General features: G+C 37.2%; 1 protein-coding gene across 4 annotated transcripts in view; it reads left to right on the top strand.

Annotated features, from left to right (window-relative positions):
- The window catches only part of SMOC2 (SPARC related modular calcium binding 2), a 131,534-nt gene extending 107,246 nt beyond the window's left edge, over positions 1–24,288 (top strand). For 2 of the 4 annotated variants that reach the window (XM_079298149.1, XM_079298147.1), the window contains exons 10-13: positions 18,845–18,947; positions 19,808–20,055; positions 21,262–21,305; positions 23,993–24,288. In XM_079298149.1, coding sequence (XP_079154275.1) covers positions 18,845–18,947; positions 19,808–20,055; positions 21,262–21,305; positions 23,993–24,013 — 416 coding nt within the window. In that variant the 3' untranslated portion in view covers positions 24,014–24,288. Of the gene's footprint in view, positions 1–18,844; positions 18,948–19,807; positions 20,083–21,261; positions 21,306–23,992 lie in introns of all 4 variants that reach the window. The other 2 variants (XM_079298148.1, XM_079298146.1) reach the window with 1 other exon arrangement.
- Positions 24,289–24,490: the final 202 nt, after the last annotated feature.

Genomic DNA, 24,490 nt, shown 5'->3' with positions numbered 1-24,490 from the left:
ATGACACCTGAATTTTATCATGACAGTGAGTGGGAGTCACATAATAAGACTATTTCCTCAAAGGCACATGGTATGAGGCTTCTCCTTTATAATCTGATAGAGTAAATTGAATAAAAACATGCCATGTACTTGTAACACTGTTCCCTACAAAATGGATAAATTATTTTGTTGTGTTTTCATACTTGGATACAAGTTCTCCTTGATTATGTGGCAGAAACAATTCTCATGTTTAATCTCTGGACAGGGAAAAATAAATATTTTCATTACAGATTGAATGTATATCTGCAGTTATATTTTCAAGAGGGAGCAGCAATGGTTAGGAATTTATTCTTTGTGTTTAGTCACTTGGAGGAGTGTTCCGGCTTTCGAATAAAATGAGCACTTCAATAGCTGTGAGTTCAGTGGGATTTTCAATTCCCAGCAATTTTGAAAATATCTGGTTCTTACAATAAATCACCCTAGAAATGTAGTGGTTTTCATCAAACAGTGACTTTCTGAAATGCAGACTTGTGAGGCTGGGGCTTGTGAAAAGTTAAGCCAGTGCAAGACTTTGCACTTTCTAACATTTTGAATAACTTAATGTGTAATACAGTAATAACATCAGTGATTACTCAGCTGAATAATGACTGAAAGTGTCAAGCAATATGCCTAATTTACTTGTCAAGAAAAATGAACAAGATGTCGTCAAAATTGTTGACACTGATCTCGCATCAGGAGTATATTTTTCTGAAGAAAATATTTTTGTGTTAGTCTGCAAAAGGCTTTTTGTGTAACTCCCTGCAAAAGGGAAAAAAATTCCTCCTCAAGGGCTTTCAGGTGAGGAGGCCAGAGGTTGTATTCAAACAAGGAATAACATCACATGTTTAAAACCACTGTAATAGTCTTGTGTGCACTACCATGCAGTATATTTAGCCTGCTGCAAAAAAGAATTACTTACGTTAACTTCATTTGAGAAAAAGGCTGTCTGATATTCAGAGAGTCCATTCAATGCTCCCATTTTCTAAATACAAGCATTGCTTATCTGAGACCAGCCACCAGTGCAAGAGGCGAGGTCAGCGTTGCACATCTTATTGATTTTATTTTACAAAGTAAAGTATGATCATTGATCATAGTTTCTGACTGAGGTTTAAAGGTAATGCCAGGTTTTGTCCTCCTAATCACATGGGATCAAAGACATGCTGTTTCTTGATAAGGAAGTGCTGCAACCTTGGTGCAGCCACAGATAGAGGATGTCATACCTGCTGTTCTTGATACGGAGAGCCTGCAACCAGAGCTTGGAAAGACTCTGTGCTTAGTATTGCTAAATGTTTGCATCACAGCAGTTTATAGTTGTGCAGACTGGGATCCCAGTGTTCTGGGCACTGTGCAAGTACAGAATAACAAGATGAAGCCTGGAAAATTCGCAGCCTAGCTGATTGCAAACCACTTGGACAATGGGTGGACAGATGCCATCAAGTGGAGAGGCAGTGAAAGCTCCTGCCAATTCCTCAAAGGGCTTCAGTCTGCCAGCATGTGTCACCTTCATTTCACACTGACTGAGCCTAAGCCAGCTGGCTCTCCTCCAGATCCTTCTTCTCATCAGGTGTTTAGACTGCAGGGACTGCATTTTTCTGGGCTCAGTGAGGAGAGGTGGAATAAATACTCTTGTTCACAGGGATGAGACTATCTGTGTTTTTCAAATAGATGGTGTTATTCCTTGGTTATGTACAGCTTATAGGCCTCCATAACTGAGAGCCCTCAAGAAAGTAAACAACCCCATACAAATATCTGGGAATTCTTTCAAAGGATTCAGAATACTTCACAAGGTTCAGAAATTTGCTTCTCTGTAGCTCAGCAGGAGTGCTACTGTTCATAGATTCCTGATGTTAGCATATGGCAAAAATCCATGAATAATTTTGGGAAATAATTTAGTCACAAAATCTGCCCTTTACTTTTGTGAAGTTCTTGAATTTGCTTTGCTATCTAGAAATGTTTTCTGGTAAAGCCTTTTTCTCTGTAAGTCATCCACAAGCAACTCATTGTAAATATTCCTGAAGTACAATTCATGACCTGCTGAACCCTGATTCTGCAGACACTTGCATTCTTCTTGTGATTAGTACAATTAAAATCAAAGAAACTTTTACATGTGGTTGTAAAGTTAAGCGCAGGCTTAAGTGTCTGTAGGACGAAGGTTTAGGTTGTTCCATAACTATTGATATTCTATGTGCTATGTAGTCTCTGATTGTTAAATGAGACACAGACAGCCAGAACCAGTGCAAAGCCAGGGGTTTTCAGTCCCAGGGTATTACTCCTGTTCCCTAACTGGAGAGTTACAGAATGTGTCCTTATGAGTCTGAGTACATAATCCAGATTTGCTGGTAGCAATCCAATTTAAAATTAGCTTTGGAACACAGTTCAATGCAAAGCAAAGGTCATTGAATCAAATTAATTTAAGAACCAGAGTGAATATTCACCAGCTTTTTTTATGGCTTCTTAATCACTACAGACCCTTCTGTGCTGTGAACTTTATAATGGGGGAAAGTACTGATAAGTGAATTCCTAGGCTTTGTAGTCAGCCACAGTTATAATGGAAAATGTCTACAAGAGCTGGGCAGCAGATTTGTTTGAAGAAAATAAACCCAGAGTTTGAAAAATTCACCTGGCTCACTGAAGAGAAAAGCAGAATCTAGGAATAGCTGTTGACTAGCATATTCAGCTACAGAGTTAGCTAGTAGTTTCGGTAGTAATTAGCTATACTATTTTATCTACTGTACATCTGGTGGTGAAAAGAATAGACAGCTATGGATAAATATGGATTTAATTCATAAATTGCATTTGGCTCTATAATCTCATTTGCTATTATTGTTGTGTATTTCTTATTTTCACCAAGCAGAAAGGCATAATAAATAACCCCATTAGTTGTGCACCTATGTGTGCATCTAAATATAATAATCAGTGACTAAACAGAGTTGTCTCTCACGTATGCTGGAAATATCCATATTGTAATTTCAATATCTCTGAACCATTGAAAATAAAGGATTACTGTTTTTTCATTAGGGTACTTAGACATATTTCTATCCTTGGAAATTTTTCAGTATATCTGGTACTTGTCCTTTAGATTTTGAATGCAGAAAGTTAATTTGGAGTTATTTAGAGAAGGATTTTATTATTTAGAATTTTTGTCTCTCTCTGAGATCTTTATAGCTGAATTCACAGTGTCAAAGAAAGAGCTGGAAGGATGTAAAAGTATTCCTAATAAAATGTTCTTAAAATTCTCTGAAATATTTATACAAGAGAGTTTTGTATTCTTTTTTCCCAAAATAACATGTACTTGTAGAGGGTTTAGGAGGGTGCATCGGAGTATAGTAATTTCTACTGGTGCGTTTTGGGGTTATGGGTGCTAGTAATTTCATCACACAGGAATAATGTGTCTGATTTATGTAGATTAAAAGTATTTACGTGATAGTTAACATAGCCCTAAATTTAAGTCTTATACTAAAGTACTTATACTAAAATTCACATTTACAGACAGAGATCCTCTTATGTCTCTCAACTCTCAGTCCTAGGAAAGGATCATAAACAGGTTCTACTTACAACTGTATTCCACATATATTCTCAATAGTTTTCTCATGTTTTGAAATGAACCAAAGCCATTCTGGAAGCTGTATCCTATCTCTGCTGATTGTAATGAATTGTTGTGATGCACCTTAAAGAAAGAATTTTACTTAGGCTCACTGAAGTTGACTGTACTATGGAAATATAAGAAAAGTGATTTTGCTTTGAAAAATTTAAAATTAATTGTGTCACTGTGTTAAGAATAAGAAAAAGTAAATATATATTTTACCAATATTTTCAATAGCTAGTATCATCCAGATGATTAGATACATAACTTCTTGAATGTAAGTTTGTAATTGTATGCTTGGCAGTTACTCTCTCTAAACAAGAATTTTATTTTATTTTATTTGTGAAACTGTTGTTCAAATTTTGCTTTTAATCCATTGTTTTGAATTGAAAATAGTCTCACTGTAATGAGTTCTGTTAGGGTGCAAAATGGTATAAAGGAAACCAATAACTAGGACAGGATACCTACAAAGAGCTCACTAAAGGTAACTCTGATATTAATATTTTTCTTGCCTTTTATTTCACAGAAGGAAAGAGCAAATTAGAATCAGTAGCAAGTGTCATTAGAAGTTTCAAGGAGTGTCAGTATTTCAATCCAGGTACCTCTTGCAAATGCTGAATCCCTCCTGGGGATGGATGCTGGGAACTGGAGGGAAGATGTCACATCCTCTTCTCTCCAGGTGTTTGAGCGGAGATTCTTTCTTCTGCCCCAGCTCTCCTACTCTGGAGCCAGACAGTTCAAACTCCAGACTCTGGTGGGGTTGCAGGACAGGAGGCTGGGCTGACACCCTGTGTGCACCACTGTGCCGAGATGAGTTGAGCCTCTCAGCTCCTTGCAGACATGGCAGAGGCCAGCTTGCACAGGCAGGAGTCTAGGCTGGGGGTGAGATGTGATGAACGAGCTCTTTTTGTATTTTCCTGTCAGTGGGACTTAGCAGGGGTTTTGAGCTATTCCCCTACCATAAGTGGGATGACCTGCTCTGACCAGCCCTCTTTCCCTGCAGACACATATATGTGCCTGCATTTTTTTGCCTAGAGCTGGTTCTGTGACACATTCCCCCGAGGGAGAAGAGTTACTCTATGGTGTGTCAGTGAGCTCAACAGCCTCAGGCAATGCCTGGGTTCACTGCATGTACTCTTTGAGCATATCCACACTCTACACTTATCGATGATTTCTGTGTCTTAAAGCTACTGAGTGGTAGGTTACCATGTACAGCACTAGAAATTGCCACATTTTCAGCACTTTGCTGTGCACACTATATCTCAGATTTCTCATCTTTCAGATTTCTCATTTCTCTATTAAAAAATTGGACTGTACTTAAAAAAAAAAATTGCAGTCCTTAGAACTGTCTCATTATCTTTTGTCTTAGAAAAGCTAGAAGATTACTTCTGAAAAAATGTGATTGATGCATTGTATGCTGTATATATATCAAAGGACTACTTTCTTTATACAATACAAGATTTTTTACAGCTGGCAAGCCAGGACATTTAGTTAATTAGGAGCTCTTGGTAAATATCTGCCTTCCCCCTTAGTAGTTCAGCTGGATCCAAGTTTTCCTATCGACTTTGTGCAAAGCACAGTTCAGCATAATTAGGACACCAGCTGGACTGTAGAGGTTGGGGTCATCTAAACTTCATAAACAGCACCTACAGGGAGTTCATGCTCTAGGTGTCATTGACATTACCATATCAAATTGAACCAAAGTAATGGATAAAAATAATTAATATTAGATATACAATCCTAATGTCAAATTTTGAAAGGAATTATTATTCTCTGACTGAACTTAGGTTCCTACTGAATCAAAGGAGACTGGTCTCTTTTATATAAAAATACTTTGTCCTCCAAATTCCTTAAGTTTTACTAATTTTTCCATTAAACTTTCCTATTGCAATCTGGGCTAAATTTAATTTTTTTTTTGCAAACACCAAAGTGCCAATCTGTTATGAGCTATGTTTGAAATCATGTTTTCTGTTTCAGTTGACCACTTGTTTGGACACAATGCTGATTTCATCTTTTGTCTGCTGTGTTTCTTTTTCCCTTGTTCCTCCTTCTTGATGAAAAAATGAAGGCAAACAAAGCCACATCTGTGTCTCACATGTTTACAAGTACATTTCATTAGTTCTATGAGCTGTCCAGGATTTATGTGTAGCATTTTGTTCACTAGGTGCAATTGTCAATAGGAAAAGTTTAATACAATAGGGATAACAAAAAAAATCACTTACTTGAACATCCTGTAAAAAAATTATTTTCTTTCAACAGGTATTTTTACCCCAGTATTAACAGGGTACACAGTTCTCTTGGAGCCAAGCTCATGGTTCCAGGCATGCATCACACAGTGTTATTGCAAAGTTGGCAACTAAATTGAGGAAAGAGATTAATGTGCAGTGCAGTGGCTGGACATGTAAGGTCCAGGAATCAGGCTTTAATTTAGAGTTCCCTGTATGGCTTGGTGAAAAGAAGGCACACTGCTGTGGTGCTGGCATTTCTGATGTTTAGAAAAACAGGGCTTGTTCTTCATCTGAGTTGTTTTGACTTTTGAAGTTCATTAATTTCCCTGACATAGGCAGGTGGCTTGGTTAAACTAGGGTTATTTGGGAAAGCAGGATTCTTCTGGGAGAGTGAAAACTGCACGGTTTATTCTACAGTGAAACCTTGTTTTGTCAAATTCCTTAGCTGGTTGAGATTTGAGCTTGGAGCCCTAGCTGGGCGCTCGGGTGAATGCTTTGTTGTTGCTCGCTCTCCTTCGTATCTGGCTGTGAGGCATCTTGCAGACAGGCTTCACTTGATAGCCACTTCGTGTGGAAGGCAGCGAGGGAAGGAGGAATGTGAACAGATATAAACTGCTCTGATTCTTTACAGTCACCCAAGGAAAGTTGCCCTGGGAAGCGGGTCAGAAAACCCTGGTTTTATATGAAAGGAGAGGCATGCATTTCTTACCATAAAGCTGTTACCTCAATGAATCTGTTAAACCTGAACTCTTCATTTGAAATCAAATGTGGTTGTTTGAAGGGGGAGTAAAAAAAAACAAAAAAACCAACAGATTAGACCCACTCTATCTTACTCTAATTGTAATTATATACAAAAAGTGAGCTCGTTGTGGGGTACAGTGAATGTCTTGATGTTAAAGTTTTTCCTTTTTCTACAATGTATTTCATAAGATGTTCAACTGGGCAGAAAGAGAAGAGTACCTTCTTATGCCTTATATATTTGATGGAACTCATAGGATGGCCAATGTTACAACTGTTTTCAGTCCTAGCATTAGGAAAGGAATACATTTAAAAGAAATATTTAAAAATCAATTTTATAATTTTTTATCAAAGTAGGGATTCATATCATGTGCACACACTCAAATTAAGCTCACTCTCACAGATTTGTTATCTCTCTCAGATATTTAGCTTCAGAACTTTTCCTTAATGACATTTGTAATTTGGAGAGATGCAAGAATTAATTGAGTTAATTTTCTTGTAGCCAATCCAAAATCTTAACAGCAAAAGACTAATTCCACAAGCCCAAGTTTTCTTCTTAGTGATTTATTTCTGTTTACAGATAAAGCAGAACACTGTAATACAGGACAGATAAAGTGAGGACATTCTATACTCATTATATTTTCAGTAGAGTCAACAGATAAATGTCTGTCATAAAAGAAGAGTAATTTATTCTGTAAGTGTGCTTTGATAGCTAGGCATTTATATTCTCTTTCACTATTTCCTGGTAACCATTTCCAAACATATCAGCATAATTAATGAAATCTCTCAAATATTTGAGAGATGAAAAGTGGTCCTTTTCATGCAGAAAAAAACCCCAGAAAACAGATTTGATAAAGTTCCCTAAAAAATTACTGTAAAATTTTAATTTGGAGCTCTCATCCTCTCCCCTTGTCTCGACAGATGTTTTTATCTTCAAGCATTCATGAAATTCATAGATTAAATTGAGTCTGCTCCATCAGAACCCTCCAAGATACACTTGATATTATAGGCAAACCTAGATTCTTTATTAAGTTGAGTCCTAAAGTTTGTTGTCTTTGAAGGTACTGTGTGAGAACCTCATTCCCTTTTTATTAAAAATTTAGACAATTGAATGAAATCTTTCTCATGAAAATAAAATTTTAAAATAGTGACAGAAATTAAGGTTGTGCTCTGTATTGTGTATGGGAATTGTCAGGTTGAGATAGAACCACTGAAGTACTCTATGGTTTTTCTTTCTCCTAAAAATAATGTTTATAATTTTTTTTTCTACTCTTTTCTATGACATCTGAGTGTTTGATTCCCTCCAGCTGCCCTATATTTTCCGGTGTGCTCTGAATTTGATTTTATACCACTGGAAGTTGTATTGTCTGCTCTTTTATGTCCCTTAAGTTAAATACCTGTATTGAATAATAGAGAAGCTTAAATGCTCAGTTTTAAATTGAACAGATTTAAAATTAGAAAATAAAATCTACCATACTTAATGTGGTTTTTTTTAATCAAATAAGAGGCTTTGCTGAAAAGAAGTTTTAAGCACTGGCTTATAGTGTAGAAGAATGATAGAGTGCATTTTAAGCATCTGTTCACACAACTCTGTTGTTTAGTGAGGCAAAAAGCCTCAAGACCAAAACATGCAAGGCAAAAAAAAAAAAATCTTTATACTTGAGAATTTGACTCTTCAGACTATGAAATGCAGTGCCTTTATCCAGCAAAGCTCTAAAGTCCATGCTTTTCTTTAAGCTCATGAATTCATTTGATCTAGTGAGAAAACTCTGTTGACACATGTGCCAGGCTTTTTGGAAGATGCTGGTTACATTTCTTTATGCCATGCAGGATGAAGCTTTGACTTAAAGAACACGCTGTCCAGTTCTGATGCTGTTTTTATTCTGCTGGAGAAAATGTTTTAATGTAGCAGTAGGAATGGTTTCTGACACTCTCTTTGTTCTGAGGGATTGCTCACAGCAAAAGGAACCCTTCTGTGGACACACAATAGCTTGATGATTAGAGTACTCAGCTGAAGAGGAAAGAACATAGGTTCAAATCCTTGATCCAAACCAGACAGAGCAGGGAATTGAACCTAACTCTCTAGTGTCAGAGATTAGGGTATTCCACTGGGATAACAGCAAGCCAGGTTTCAACTCCCTGCTCTGTCTGGTTTGGATCAGGAGTCAAACCTCTGTCTCCTCCATCTCAGCTGCGTGCCCTCATCACCAAGTTATTTGGCCAAGATGGGATAGGGTGTTTTGCTCTTAAAAAAAAAAAAAAGGCATTAAAAAGCTCATTTTGCACCAGAGTAAAATATAAACTACCCACTCCTGACTATTTCCACATGATGGAATTGTTGTTTCCTGGCCAGGCCGAGAGAGAGCTACTTCGTGGTCACATACTGAGAGTGCCAGAAGCAGTAGGAAGATACAAAACCCTTCTCTCCCTGCAAATGCAGCTAAAGATGCAGAGATTCAGCCATGTTATCCACATGGCTTTGGCAGAAGCAGAGAAAACAAAACCCCCAGAAGCCAGTTCATGTGAACGCCAGAGCTATCTCAGTGAACCACAGTTTTGTTTGGAGGAGAATGGGGGAGGAAGATTAATATTCTGTCAGTGCTGTTGGAGGTGTCTGTGTCAGAGCACAGACTGTGAGCCTGCTTGGAACTTCAAGCAGCTTTTTTCTCCACTGCTTTCCATGTCTCTCTTCTCTCCCTTGATTTTCTGCCTGGTTTGCTCCAATTTCCATGTTTTTCTCTTCCTTTTACTGCCCTTACCATATATTCATGTCCTTTAAAAAAAAATTGTTCTGGCTTAAGCTCTAGTCTTTGCAATGGCACACGTAATTGAAACTTCTTGTAAAATTCTCTGCAAATGTGCTTATATCAGTTGATGGAAATGGATGGGTTGTAACTGTTTGCCTTTACCTTGTAATCCACACATACATGTTGAATGTCTTGATCTAATTCTAGGCATTTTTAAAGGTTTAATTGTCTAGTTTTTTATGGCGGTTTTTTTCCCCTGCTTATTTCATTCTCTTTTGCCTCCTGATTTTGACCAGCAATAGAAGAACAAGTGATTTTTGACAATCTAGCATGTGAACCCTTATGTAGCTATCTGCATAGGGCTTTTTTACTTCAGTCATGCAAAGTTCATAGATTGATAGTGTTGGAATTCACAGTATTGACTATCTGCAGGTATGGAATATGGACTTCTAGTTTTGAATAATAGTATCTTACATTCATTCCTTTGTAATGGATATTACCACAGTATACTATATCAGCATTAGAGTATGCATAGAATGGAAATGTGGGGTGTGTGAATTATGGAGTCATTATTTCAGTTGTATTCACCAGCTGGCAAGCCTCTTGCAAGATATATGGCTGGAAGTCAGGTTAGTATACATGCCCAGCAAGGATTCAGTTTTGCTGGATCTGAGCATTTGGATGCTGGTGTTGTACACTCAGGTTGTATTTTCCCCTATCCCCTGCAATATTCAGGGCACAAAATTTTTACATGATGTCTTGTTTCCATCTCTCTCCCTTCACTCAGCATCACAGAATAAGACACGTGAGAGCCTTGCTCACGTGTTTCTACTGCTGTGTTATCAACAAAAGTGTATAAAATGAGACCATGTTTGTTTGTAGACCATGCCTGATGTCTGGAGGGGAATGATAGGATATTTACCTGTTCATCCCAAGAGTCACTTGACTCTGTGGAACCTGGTCAGCATTACACTTCATGGCATCTGCTGAAGTTGACAGGGTGGGATTCTGCACAAACACAAGGAAATCCAGGCCTTGGCATGGCTCCTTAGTTGGGTACTACCTGAGTGCTGGGCATGCACAGGGGAAACAGACCACACTGCACACAATGAAACTCACCTACAGTGTAGGGGTCCAGTGGGGAAAATGTCCTCGTAATCCTTAACGGAGTGTTATCATGGAATTGGATCTTCCTGCTGTAAAATGACCCAAGGTATTTTGTGATCAAACCACTGTAAACTGTTTTACATGAAGTCAGCTGCATTGCATCCTTCCTGGCAGACATTTTAGAACCATAATTACATTAATCTCCATCCTTAATTTGCTCCATTGTGCTTCTGTCATTGCAGGATCTCTGCTACCAAGTGGGATGTGTTCATTTCCTCAGTGCTTACTGTAAATTGCAAATTAAGGGTGACACGGTTAATTCTCTGCCTGCTTTTTGTGGGATTAAATCCAGTTCATCATTACTTGAGCATTTAGTTTACTATTGTTTAATGGACAACACAGTACTATATTTGCTTAGGGATCTGTTCCAAATAGAGGTCTACTGGCAAAGAAAAATGGTTTGAGAACCTGCTGTAGCTACAGAGACCTCTGTCAATCCTGGAGAAGTGAGCTGGTAATGTTGAATTAGGAGTGGACCATCATCTTTACTTTAAATATTGTGTCTTACTAAATTCTTAAAGCCTGGGTCTATTCAGTCAGTTCATAATTTGTAAGAGTTTCTTACTGAGGAATTGGAAGTTATATTTATTTTTTTCTTATTAGTCATTTTACAGTTTTTTATCATCAGAGTATGAGCCAATGAGATTTGAAATTATATTTGCAGAGGAAATCTATCATGTTTAATGGAAAGTGTTCCAGAAAGGTAACACGACTGCAGATCCCGAATTAAAACTGCATAAAGAGAAGGGAGATTTTTGTTATTCCAGGTTTCCAAGGACTATTTCATTCCATGGTGATCCAGTAATGCTTTAGTGGTATTTGCTGACTCCTATTTCACTTCAGTTACTTCCAGGATTTCAATTTCATAAACCTCTTTTAATCACTCTGTAAAAATCCATTCTGAATTACAATTCAATATATAGTTAATGTTCCAAGAAATGGTCATGCCTGCCTGCCATTAATTCCAACTTCCCTCTGTACTGGATATCCGATTTCTAAATCTGTCTCTTGCCAGTTATGGAAGGGAGGAAGAAAAAAGTAATCAGATAAAACTGGTGCAAATGTGTCTCTTAATGCAAGTTCAGTACTCATAGGTATAAGCAAAATAAAGCAAGAGTAAAGATATATTACATGACTGCTTGCAGTATTGTTAGATCTTCTGCCTCTTTTCTGCTTCTCCCTTCCCCTTTGTTTTTTTAAATCTCATTCTTTGCCATCCAACAATATGCTTTTGGCCCTGGTAGCACTTAGTTTTGCATATGGTTCTACCACTGCTTTTATTTCCAGATTCAAGAGACTCCAGGTCACTGCATCTGTGAAATTCTCAGTTTGTGTGCCACAGGTTGGCGTTCCTCTGCACCACCTATATTGATTCTTTTTTAAAAACAAAGCAAAACAACCCCAGAACAATGAAGGTACAGTGTTTCAAAAAGGTGTATTTGGAAAGATCCATCATGTTCGAAAAGGTATCTTTGTGGAGTCCCAATCTTCCATTTCCATCCATCCTGTGTTATGACTGCATAGGAATCGCACATGAGCATGGAAGATACCACTCTGTGCATGGGGACTCTTAGAAAATTGTTCTAATAGGAATTAGCCTGGCCCAACAGCTCTGAATTTCCTTCTTTTGATTTAGTGACCATCGGTTCTTAGGCTCTGAATAAAGACCTTTTTTTTGTGGCTTTAGATGCTAGTGGATGCTTTGAGGATTTTCAGCTTTTGCTTCCAGTGGTAAAAGTCTCAGTAGGAGATAGCCAGAAAAATTAAAATTAACATAATTTTGTAGAAAAGGCTATGTTTCATAAAGGTTTCCAAGGAGCAGGCTGCTTAGATTAAGTAATGTAAGAAACATCCCCACTAAGTCAAGTCCCCATAGGTCACTTTTTCCATCAAGAGATCAGAATTATGCACCTTATTTCTGAGGTCACTTCCATAATTACAACAACATACATTCTTTGTAATATCTTTTCCTTTTTAATGGATTTTGAAATGAAGGTAATTAAATATGTTTTCTTTCATACCCTTCTCCTGAGAGGAAACATAATAACATGATGAAAATACAAGTGAATTGGAAGTAATAAATATCTACCAAAAAAAACCTGCATTGTTGCTCTCTATTGGTTGCTAATTGTTAAGACTCTCTGAGTGATAATGGGGAGATTCAGATGCCTGTCATGCTATATAAAATGGATTCCAAAATCTTTCCATTTAATAAGCTATTATTAAAAGTGCTACTGCAGTCAGAGATACCAGCTGTTCATCTCAGGTCCAGGCAGTCATGAAATATGGTATATAAACCAGAAGTATGACATTTTGAAAATCAGATCTAGTTGCTTTTCTCTTTTACATATTTTTGGGCCCCTTTCTAATTTTTTAAGCTCTCCTCTCTGTGTCTTAATCAGTGGGATGAGTGACTTCTGTCACTGTGCCAGCACTTCAGTGAGATGCACTGTGTTTCTTCCCCTGGAGCTGGACCCACATGGCTGCATTGCAGGTTATGCTCAACCCCAGGTCATGAGCCTCCAATGGCTACAAGTTTGCTTGTAAATATTCAGAATGTCAGTTTCTTCTCAACTGAGAAGTCTTTGGCCTCCAGAAGTGGATATTCTGTAGGCAATGACTGCCAAATAGAAACATCAGTTTTCTTGGATCCAGTCAAGCAGTAAAGAGGCGTGACTCCTTATGATCTGAATTTTTAGACTTTTTTCCTATTTGCAGTCAAATCTAGAAAGGTAAAAGTCTACAAGAGAATGTTTAAGAGTGGCAAAGAAGATCAAAGACTTTCTTAAGTTTGGCATTGATTTTTGGCCTCTGAAAGGATTGCAGTGTTTCAATTGGTTTATTGCTCCCTGTTATCACAGTGACTTCTTAGAGCTGTTAGCAGCAAGAAATTCCCTTCTCAAAAGCCCTTCAAACTTTCTGGAGGGAAAACCAAACTAAAGAGTGGTAATCAGAAGTCAGCCCTTTCACATTGCCTGTCTTATCCTTTGATGTTCTGATGCCGTTTTCTTTTTCTTGTTTAGTAATAGTAGTACAGGAACTGAAATAAATGTAATGGACTGTTTTTCCTATCAACAAATGTCCCAGTCTTTGTCACTCAGTTTCCTGCAAAAGCTGCTTATAGGATCTGGTGTTTCTGCTATGAATATTATCCCTCCTTTCTTCCACATTTACCCAAAAAATAAGAGAGTAGTTGGAGTCTAAATCTATTTATAAAACAGATACATATCGAATTAATCACAAGCAGTTTAACACCACCTGGGAATAGAAGTTATCTGTCTGGGCTTCCTCAGATAACAGGGAAGAAGTGAAACATTTTAAGGGAGATTTTCTTCTATTCCAAGGGAAAAAAACCCTCAGGTAGTTGGGAATGAATACCTTCTGAATGGGTTCCTTTATACTGAGCTTAAATAACTGTTATGGGTGGGACACCTCATTTCAGCAGGCTCAAGTTCAACAAATCCCCCTCAATGCACTTTGGTATGATATGAATGCCTAGGGTTGAAGGGTAGAGTCTTGGGAGAGCATCATTTGTTAACTCTTTAGTGTGTGAGTGTCCCTTGAAATAAGAACAGAAACATAATTTTTAAATAGTAATAAAAATAAAATTAAATACATGTTTAGAACTGAAAACTGCTTCCTGCATTGTTGAGAAATAATATTGCTTTCCTGTAAGACATGGAGATCTGGGGATAAAAAGCAATAGATCAGTAGCCCCCTTACAGCCAATATCCAATGTATTCTATTTACTTATTTTTTAAATTTGGGTAAGGACATATGAAAGAGAATTTGTTTCTGAGTTTAACTTAATTCTTTTAAATTGTATGAATATTTAAGAGAAAAAAAAATATTAATACCTGATGGATGTTTACAAGGAGACTTAATAAGGTCTTCAAGCCTTCTAGGATACAGAATAAGAAGTAGATAGTTTTTGTCTGTGAGGAGTTATAGTTTTTGTCTGTGAGGAGTTACCAGAAGCTGCAGTGAGGGAAAAATTGAAATGAGGCATAGAGTCATGGAATCAGAGAACTCTTAAGACTGAAAAATACCTGAAGTCAATCTGTTAAATAAAACTATAAAGGCACTGAATCAATAAGATATTATTTGAGACTATGGTTTTTAGTAATCATCAGATTACCAAATTCACTTCCCAGGCTCATATTTTGAAGAAACAGGGTTTTTTTTTAGTTTTGGGGGTTTTTTGGGTTTTCTTTTGGTTTTTTGTTTTTGTTTTTTTTTTTTGTTTTTTGTTTTTTTGTTTTTTTGGGGGGGAGTTGTTATTTTTTGGTTTTTGGGGGGTTTTTTTTGGTTTTTTTTTTTTTTTTTTTTGTTTTGTTTTGGTTTTTGTTTTGGAGAGGGGTCAGGATGAGCTCAAGAAGTCCTCCAAAAAATGAGGAGGCTCCTCAACATGTCTAGACAAACATAAACTTGTGGTTCACATGGATCAACAGAAATAAACTCATGACTTTACATATAGGTGTGCATAGAATAAATGTCCAAGAAAGAACGTTTTTGTTGTATTATCTGCTCTCCCAATAGCGGTGAAAAATTTTCTTAAATTCTTGTCCTCTGTATAGCACTGTTTTTCGGTGAAATCAAAGATACAAATGAAGCATAAATAGTTCTAAACATTCTGCTTTTTGGCAGATCAAAAACTTACTTGCAATCTGTAGAAGTATTTCAGTGGTCATTGTGTTTGAGTGCACTGCTAAGCTTTATGTTCAGATTGGCAAATAAAAATAAAATAAAAAAGAAACTATATTTGCTAATTGGAAGTTGTCATGCCTTTATAACTTGAGTGATCGACTCAAGGCAGTTTCCTCTCTTGCAGGAAGATTAATATAAAATCCCTTTTCAGGTGGCTAATCTTATCTATTGGATTCCCATTTTTACAGAAATTAACAAAATTCTCTTCTAGCCATGATTTCAGATATGTTGTAAAAGATAATCTTTCAAGACTGACAGTAGTAGATTATTATCAACCAAGCAGGGAGCTCCAAGGCACTAGAGTACACATTTTAGAATGCTTATGGAAAACCTCCCCACAGATTTAACTTCAAAAATCCATTCTCAGTCCTAAAATTAGTAATGTGTACAGAGAAATGTGTATATATCAGAGATACAAAGCATAATGCTGATTCTCTGATTTCATTTTTATTATAGCTGAAATTAGGTGTTTGTGTATTCCTGTCATTTGTTGTATGTATTTGTTGGTCTAAGGTTTACTCTGGGTTACACTATCCTTAAAACAAACAGTTCAGTCTGCATTCTGAACCTGTATGTTAACTCCATGTGGTTTCAGCTTCCACCCTTTAACAACAAATTACTATTTATGTAAGCTGTCAAATCCACATAGGACAGGCAGCTGCAGAAGAAGAAACTGAAGCCTATAAACCATAGCAAGAGGCATAAGTCTCCCATAAGAGACTAGTTTTTTCCTTTCTGTATTTAGCCCAATAAGAGTGAATTATTCATTACAATCAAGCTACAGCTCCCCCAGTCTTGCCAGTTCGTCCACAAATTTGTTGAAAATTAAAGCTCAGCATGAAGCCTCCAGAGAATTATTCTGAGTTAGTAACACCTGAAATGAACAGAGATTTCACTGTGGGGTAGAATGCTGTGTGATTTGCCCACATGTCAGCAAAATTTAAAATTGGGAGAACCTGAATATTTTCTCTGTATTTAACTGATGAGGATTTTGTGGGGTGTCATTTTACATTAAGTAATAGAGTTAGAATTTAAAATGTTTCACAGCAACCGATTGTGTTTGTTTTAACAGCAATTTTTCTTTTCTATGATATTTCTACTGCTGTCAACTGCTATTGCAACTTTATGAAATACACATTTAGAAACCTTTCTTGCTGTTAATGAAAATTGTCAGAGAAAGGCTTTAAACTGTGGAATTTTCTTCCCGTGATTTCTTGTGAATTTAGAAGTTGATACTTTCCCCTGCTTGGCTGTATCTCATAAATGACAAGCTAAGTGAGTATTTTGATCTCTGTATCTGTAGCATATATACACTCAGCAGCTCCCTGGGCAGCAATGGAAACTACCTAAAGCAGATTTTTGTTTCTTCCAGATGTTTCAGAAATATACTTATAAATAATATGACAAATTCAGGTGGAGCTCCTAAATTAAATTGGATATTGACATTATTAACTATTCAAAAAAAGCACAGAGAAAGAAAAAAAATCGAATTTTATTTGCTCCACATTGTGCTGCATTTTTACATGCTGAGGTCTTATTTTTTGCATTTTCCACAAGTCCTGTATCAATTCACAACTTGTGTTTGGAGCAGAATTAGGCTTCTGGCTGATGTTGGTAATAACTGCTCCAACACAAAATGAATAAAGCTCATAACATTCAGGATAGGCCTACATGGAGAGCCTCAGGCAGATTTTCACCTGTCCTTAGAAGGGAATCAGCTCTGGCCCAGTCCTGTCCTTGCTAGCAGGAGGTGGCACTGAGCTCAGTGGGTTGCTCAGGACTTGGGTGCTTGATTCATTTGGGCTGGCAAGCTGACACAGCTGGATGTGCCTGCTGTGTAAGAACTGCCTGGCCTCTGCCTGCTCATCTCTGGACAACTGTGCTTTTGTGGCTTGCAAAGTTATGTGACCTCATTTAAATCACAATGCACAATTTACTTTCATGGCTGGAATGCTGGAAACTAATTTGACAGCAGACTCTTTGCACTAGAGAATATGCACTGAAGGGAACGTGCTGGTACAGATTTCTGTCCTTCCCTTATTAATATCTTGCCACCCTTCTAACTTTTGCTCCTTCCTGGGAAAATTGAGGTGCTTGCCTCACTGAACTCAAACTTAGAATCATAGCTGCTGGACTGTTTGGGTTTTGACATTTTTTTTTCATTTCTTTTTTCTCTTTTTTCCAGTTGTGACAGGAAAAAACCCGCAACTGATTAAATATTAAGGAGAAAGGGATTTATCTAACAGAGTGACAACTGCTTTCATATGTGTGCTTTTAATGCAGTGAAACTTGCCTAAGTGAATTTCTTTTATATACCTTTTACAGTTACTGGAATAAAATATCCCTGGTGCCAAAGGCAAGGAACTCATAACTACATGAATGTGTTAGACAATAATATCTAGTGGGTACTCCTGCTGTACTTAATAGCTGAGTTATTCTTACTGCAACACAACCAAGAGCTAATATAACACAGGTTTATTTCCTTGGATCAACATGCAATGTATTAAAAAATAATTTGCTGGGCAAGATGAAGCCCTTCAGGCTCATGTAGTCCTACTGCCTGCTCCAGAGGCTGCTGAGAAATGTAATAAAATACCAAATCCCTACTGACTGACTAATCTTTCTTTTCCACAACACTTCAAAGTATTTCCCTTTTTCACTTTAAAACAGAACTATATAGTAAGTGGCTTTCAGCACAGAATAGTCTGTGAAAGTCCTGCCACGGGCTCTAGCTTCAAGCTGGTAATCTCCATGTCACTGATCATGGATCATCCTATACTTTAACTCAGCTGTTTAGAGGGTTAGAGGAAGACCTGATGTTTGGCTCAGGGCTCTGGGGAAGAGGAGAGGAAGCAGGTGTATTGTATAAGCAAACCTCCATGTGTCAACATCCATGTGCTTGTCAGAGGAATTTATCTGCTCCAGCTGTGCTGCCTGAAGAGGGGATCTTTCAGTATATATTTATCTGACATATTATGTGTCTGAAACATGCTGTCAGTTTCTTTCAGAGAAAAACTTTGTAGCATAGGGGATGTGGTTATGAGGATGATCTAGCATGACTGTAGGATCTCACAGTATGAACCAAAATACCAACCAGCAGCAGCTGACTGGGCAAGGTGCCATCTAGTACTGGGTAACCCCTGTCCAAGAGGAAAGGGAAGGACACAAGGAATTGACTATCATTTCACAGAGAGGAAAACCAGTGAACTGAAAGCACATGGGTCAAGAAAGACAGTGGAAAATAAGAGGAACAGAAGTGGAAATCTGAAATAAGCATTGTCGGCTTCTAGTCCGTGTTTCTGTATTCTGCCACATGCAAACTTTTATTGCTTCAAAGCTGTTATTTTCAAAATGTGACACCCATGTTAAAGATACCTGAAAGGAGGAAAAACAATGGCCAAAACTGAAACAAAGGGACTGAATGTACACAAAACAGATCCACATTTGCTTCAGTTCAACAGGTTGTTTGTTTATCCTGTTCTGTTACAGATATGTACCTGAATTTAAATGCTTGTCTTGGAATTATGTTATGACCGTGCCCACAACTTATGGAAATTTTTGTACAGGGGGTAATATCTATCTCAAAGTCTAAACTATTGTTGGAATGGAAATATTGTAAAAACAGGTAACAAGAAAATAAAAATATTATTTTCTAGGTTGTCCTGGGGCCAAGAAGAATGAGTTCCTGACAAGTGTTTTGGATGCATTGTCCACAGACATGGTGCACGCGGTCTCTGATCCATCACTGTCTTCCAGCCGGTGGGTTTCTGATCCTTTTTGTGTGTATTTAAAAGTGAACTGAGTGTTGAGGGCTTTGAGGACCCTTCAAAAAAGGTGGATTTCCAAGTACCTATCTAGGAGAGTTTACTTCAAAGTTACCACTGTGGACTAAACAGAGATAGACTTGACAGATGAATTCTCAGCAGCACAGCTCAGGGTTTATCTGTAGCTGCTGGTTCAATGTGTATCCATCTTAGCTCTCTTCTCAAGGCTTTATTTCTTGAATGTGTGCTACCTTCCTGATTCATATTCTTCCTAGTTGCTTGCAAAACAAACCAATTCTATCAACAGTCACCTGCAGTGCTAAAGATGTGTAAGTGCTGTCAACCTTAGGGCATCTGCAGGTCAGGTACTTATCTGAGGAGATAGCATTTATTTTTATAGCTTATCCTGTAATTCAATATCTTTAGGTGCTGTAGCTCTAAGACAATCCATCATGTGTTGTAATTGGAGCTTTGGTATTTGGTGATGCTGATTGTTGATCAAATTCAGTTGGTTGCTTTACACATTTAATGTGTCTGCTGACTGTGAAGCAATTGTTTTCTCTTTTTTTTCTCCCTCCACTTTTTTCTGTTGGAGGAAATTTAAGGGGAGTATGATGCTGACTTCAACAGGCTTTCAGAGAGTACACCAAAGGCAGATTCTAGCCCTTAGTGTAAAATTTGGGATATTGTTGGCCAAAGTGAAAAAAAATAGAGATTCACTCAAGCAGTTAGTATCCAAAAGCAGGACGTTTTTCTTAACAATGGTGATGGTCATCTGACAGTGATGTAACTATTCTGAAATAAAGGTATTAAATATCTGAATTAAGACTAAATTCTCTTTTTTTCTTGTTCCAGTGTTTCTGAGCCTGATCCAAATCATACTCTGGAAGAGAGAGTTGTCCATTGGTATTTCAAACAGCTAGATAAAAATTCCAGTGGTGATATTGGCAAGAAGGAAATCAAGCCATTTAAGAGATTCCTGAGAAAGAAATCAAAACCCAAAAAATGTGTGAAGAAGTTTGTGGAATACTGTGATGTGAACAATGATAAGTCCTTGTCAGTACAAGAATTAATGGGCTGCTTGGGAGTAACAAAAGAAGAAGGTAAAGCAGAAACAAAGAAACGCCATAGTAAGAACCTTTTCTCTCTGTCTTTTTCACTGAATTCTTCAAAGCCTATGAAGTCCAATATTTATATGTGCCAGAGTAATACAAAATAAAAGAATACACCTGCAGTTAATGCAACTGTTGCTTGGAGCAGATGGCAAGAAACTTTCTTCTGGATCGCTTTGCTCCAACAGAATCAAAAACTTCCCGTTGATTCTGATCGTTAAATGTATTATGGCAGGAATCCTAAGAAGATACAATAACAGTCATCAAAAAAACAGTTTAGTGTTATTGCAGAACTATGTTCTGAGTGAGTGGAAGTATCACACCTGTGCTTTTTGGATTCCTGGAAGGAAGAACATGGTTGAGCTGCCTAATGAATTCTCATTTCTCAAATGTGGTCATATGCCAAACAGGTGGAATAATGACTAATAGACAGCCACCTCATCTTACCTTGCTGCCAAACTGGTAGCAAGGGGAACAGCTAACTACAAAGTATAATAGTCCCTACAGAGTTCAATCACACAATTCCTGAAAATAGGAAAAATAATTTAAAAATAGTTTTAATCAGCAGCAGTAGATCATCATACTTTTTAAGAAGTGTGGAAGAATGAATATAAGTAAATTTTTTTTGTCTGGCACCTTAAAATGAAGCAAGGAAAGTGGAAATAAAAGTTTCATTGGTTGTATTGAAGTCTAGAAAAGGAATATTGCAGAAAGACAGAAGAGGTCTACATTTTATTGATGAAGAAATTGTCTATGGCTCACAGTAACAGATCTCTCAAAACAAGTATCAATCAGATCCAGTTTATGTGCAGTATCTGTAATCAAACTGAATGCTTTCCAGACAGTCTGCTTGTCCATGCTTTATTTACTGCCAGGGATAATAGAGTATGTTTACCACTAAAGATTTAGTAAGTTTGAAATGCTCAACCTTGTCTAGATGCAATCTAGATTACAATTTGATATGTTAACTGGCAAGAGATGTTTTTGTTCAATTTCAGTATAACTCTTTGAAATAAGCAACGTGTATTGATGAAAGAAAAAAGTAGATGTGTCAATGAAGATCTGAAAAGTTTAATGTCAATTATTGAAATCTGTGCAGTTACCCTGCTCTAAAAAATATATTTTCAGAATGTGGGCTTCAGTTCTTGAGGATAACTTTCAAACCATATTCATGATGTTTTCTTTCCCTTCCTTTAGCAGTCCCCAGGACCAACACTGAGAGCACTTCATCCAGCAGGCAGGTGAGTACTGAGGATTGCAAGATCTCCATTTCTGCCTCTCCTGGCTGAATTTCTTGGGGTTTTAGCAGTCATCATTGCAGCTTCAAACTGCTTTAATCTGCTATTCTGCAGAGTGGCCAGAAAAATGTAGAGCAACATCCCAATTAACAAATTTTGACTTAACTTCTATGTATGGAAAGTTAAATCAGTCAATTACAGGTGCAGATTAAATGTGCATAATTTGCAAAGTGGATTGTGCTTGCATGTGGAAGTTCCTAGGAAAGAGTAAGTTGACCTATAGTACATATGTGATAGTTTGAAGGGTGTAATTAAGCTCTCCTGAGTCTTCTGCATTCCCAAATGATAGCATTCCCATACACTTTTAAATGTGCACTGCTTCATTTTCATTTAATTTTTAATTTAGCTGAATTCTGTCAGTTTTCCTTTGTGTCACACTATAGACACAAACTAACATTTATTGAGATGAACAAAGTCATGCATTTCCCATGCCCTGTGAAAATCTATAGATTTTTCAAACCCCACTGCATTATTATATGATGGCTTTAAACAGCTTTTAAAGTCTTACTGCAATGAAAAGAACTGTCACTTTCAAATGTTTTTGCTGGCTGAGCAAAATGATGCTGAAGAACTAGGATTTGCATCAGTCTGCTAATTGGTGTTTGAACTAAAATTGCAGAATGATTGGAGAAAATAAAATGTCGAGTGCCCTGACAACATAATCTGTGAATTTTTTTATCAATTTTTTTCAAAGACTTGATCTTGTTTTTCAAAATAGCACCAGTATATGTCATCCATGGAGGTTTGACTGCTCAAGTCATTCAGAGGTGCAAAAGGCACAAAAGCAGAGTTTTTAAAATGAAATAAAGGAACAATTTGAAAAGGAGGGACTCAAGTGAAAGGCCAGGAAAATAGGTTAAAAAAGTGGTGTTTATTTTGTGTGTATCTATTTTCATAACCATTTATTCTATTTTTTTTTCTATGCACTATGGTTGTACCTTCCTAGTACTTTTCCACGGTCTTGAAAAAGGGTTTGTGAGTCCAGTAGTTTGAATGGTCTAACAAAAGAGTCATCTTCACACTATTCTTACCTCACTATTGTATGAGTTAGAGGACTTAAATTATTAATGCCCACAAAAGTGTCAGTAAATAATGAAGTGGTTTAAAAATTATTTATATAACTATATTACAATAACAGTTCAGGTAATGCTGCACCCATGAAAATAGAAATTTGGCTAAGAATACCCCACAATCCTAGTTGTGGTAAATGTCTTCCCATCTATCATAAAGCTAAATTAATTTGTTAGAAACTGAACCCACCCACAAGCCAAGAGAAATCTTCCTCTCAAAGTTGCTCGTTGATTTGTTCCCTTTTTTATCTCTTCTTTGTTTGATGTTAGGTTTGCACTTCCTAAGGCAAGCTCAACATTGGTTGTGGTTTTTACCAGAGACCTCCTACATACCTTTGATGGAATATAAAATATTCTCACAGCTAAAATAATGTGATAAGTTTGTTTGTTTAAACAAGTGTTTGTGGTCTTAATTTTTCAGGTTTTCCCCACAAATCACTTCTGCTTTAAACACGGCTGCCTGAAAACAATTATCCTGTCAGAACTCCAGACCATTCAGAGGGGTTATTTTAATTATATAATGGCAATTACTGGCACACGTGCATTACACTTGAAGTATGGGAAACCCTCTCCTCTTTTCTGTAACCTGATACTGACTTGTGGAGTTGGTAATAAAAGTGTCCTTAAACATCTATGTTTTTCAGTTTTGTCCAATAATTCTGCTGAGTCAGCATCAATTATTTTTGGAGCTGTTGCTGACAAATGATAGCCTTAAATTAAGGCTGGCTAAAAAAACCATCTGTTGGCAGTTTCCTACTTGAACAATTCATGGCTGCAAATGCAGAAGGTGGTTTTCATCACAGAAGTTCTCACTTGGAAGGCAGCTGCTCCAAGGAAACCACCCATCTAAGAAGGCCTGATCAGATTTGCACCACTCAGGAGACACACACTCAAAAGCTCATTCTGTACTAAATTATTGCAGTAGTTTAGATAAATACATGCTTATGTGTGCTCCAGCACATGCTTTTTCACATATGTGGAAAAACAGCTGATTGAAAGAAAGCAGAAAGAGAAACATACATAATATGCTGAGTGGGGCAGCTGTGGCTGCCCTAAAAGAGGTCAAATAGGGGATGGTCTGATAGGACTCAGGTAATGGCCAGGTGTATTTCCCTTGCTCAGCTCCACTCTGTCCAACAAATGCACACAAACACGCCCAAACACTGTCAGTGAGACTTACGGGGGTCTTTTGCAGCCCAGCAAAAAGTTTGTGAGGAAACCATAGATTGTTTGTGAGACTTTGGTGAGCAGCCCATTCCTCATACATCACATGCCATAGGAGGTACATTGAAGCAGGGATTTGCCCAGGCTGAAACTGTGTGTTTCACAGGGTGTTTAAAGGGGCCATAGGTAAGTAGTCAAGATATTGCTCATACTCTTTTTCATAGATCCCATGAAGGACTACAAGGCAGGAATTTTATTATTCCCTGTATACATTTAGGCAGAACTCTCTTCTGATAGTGGCATATGGGCACTGCTGAAAAAAAGAGCTAGAATTTTATACTGGACTAATTGAAAACATCATTAATAATGCAAATTTTCCCAACTTCTGTTCAACAGGTTTCAAAGAAGCAAGGGTGAACACCTTACTAATCCAAGGCAGATCTCTTTGACATGTGGGAGATTTCCTCACCAAAAGGCAATAAAAACAACTGTAGTATTTGCACTTTGTACTTAAAAAATGTAAATTCACTTTGTAGAAATGAAATATTTAAACTGACTTTTTTTTTTTTAATCTGTGAAAAAGTAATGGCTAGTTTTGAAAAATTATCACATACAATGTATGTGTATTCTTTTGTTGTCTGAAATATGTAAAACGTGTTGAAGATGTAAAAGTTTGCATTTAAACCTTTTTTTTTTTTTAAATAACTTTTTGTCAAACAGTAGCATAGAAACCTGATTCTATGTATTTTTGGTTTCAATAATATGCCTTATTGTTCTTAATACTGTCATTTAAGTAGAGTTATGCTGAAAAATCTACTGTATTCTCAATTTTTTTCAAGCAGTGTTGAATGTTTCAGGTTTGCAGGACTGAGAGAATTGTGTAAATTGCTGTTT

The sequence above is a fragment of the Erithacus rubecula genome (assembly GCF_903797595.1).
Source record: "Erithacus rubecula genome assembly, chromosome: 2".
In the NCBI taxonomy this organism is placed as follows: Eukaryota; Metazoa; Chordata; class Aves; order Passeriformes; family Muscicapidae; genus Erithacus; species Erithacus rubecula.
Note: the sequence above shows the minus strand (reverse complement) of the source record. Positions and strands in the feature narration are given on the sequence as shown.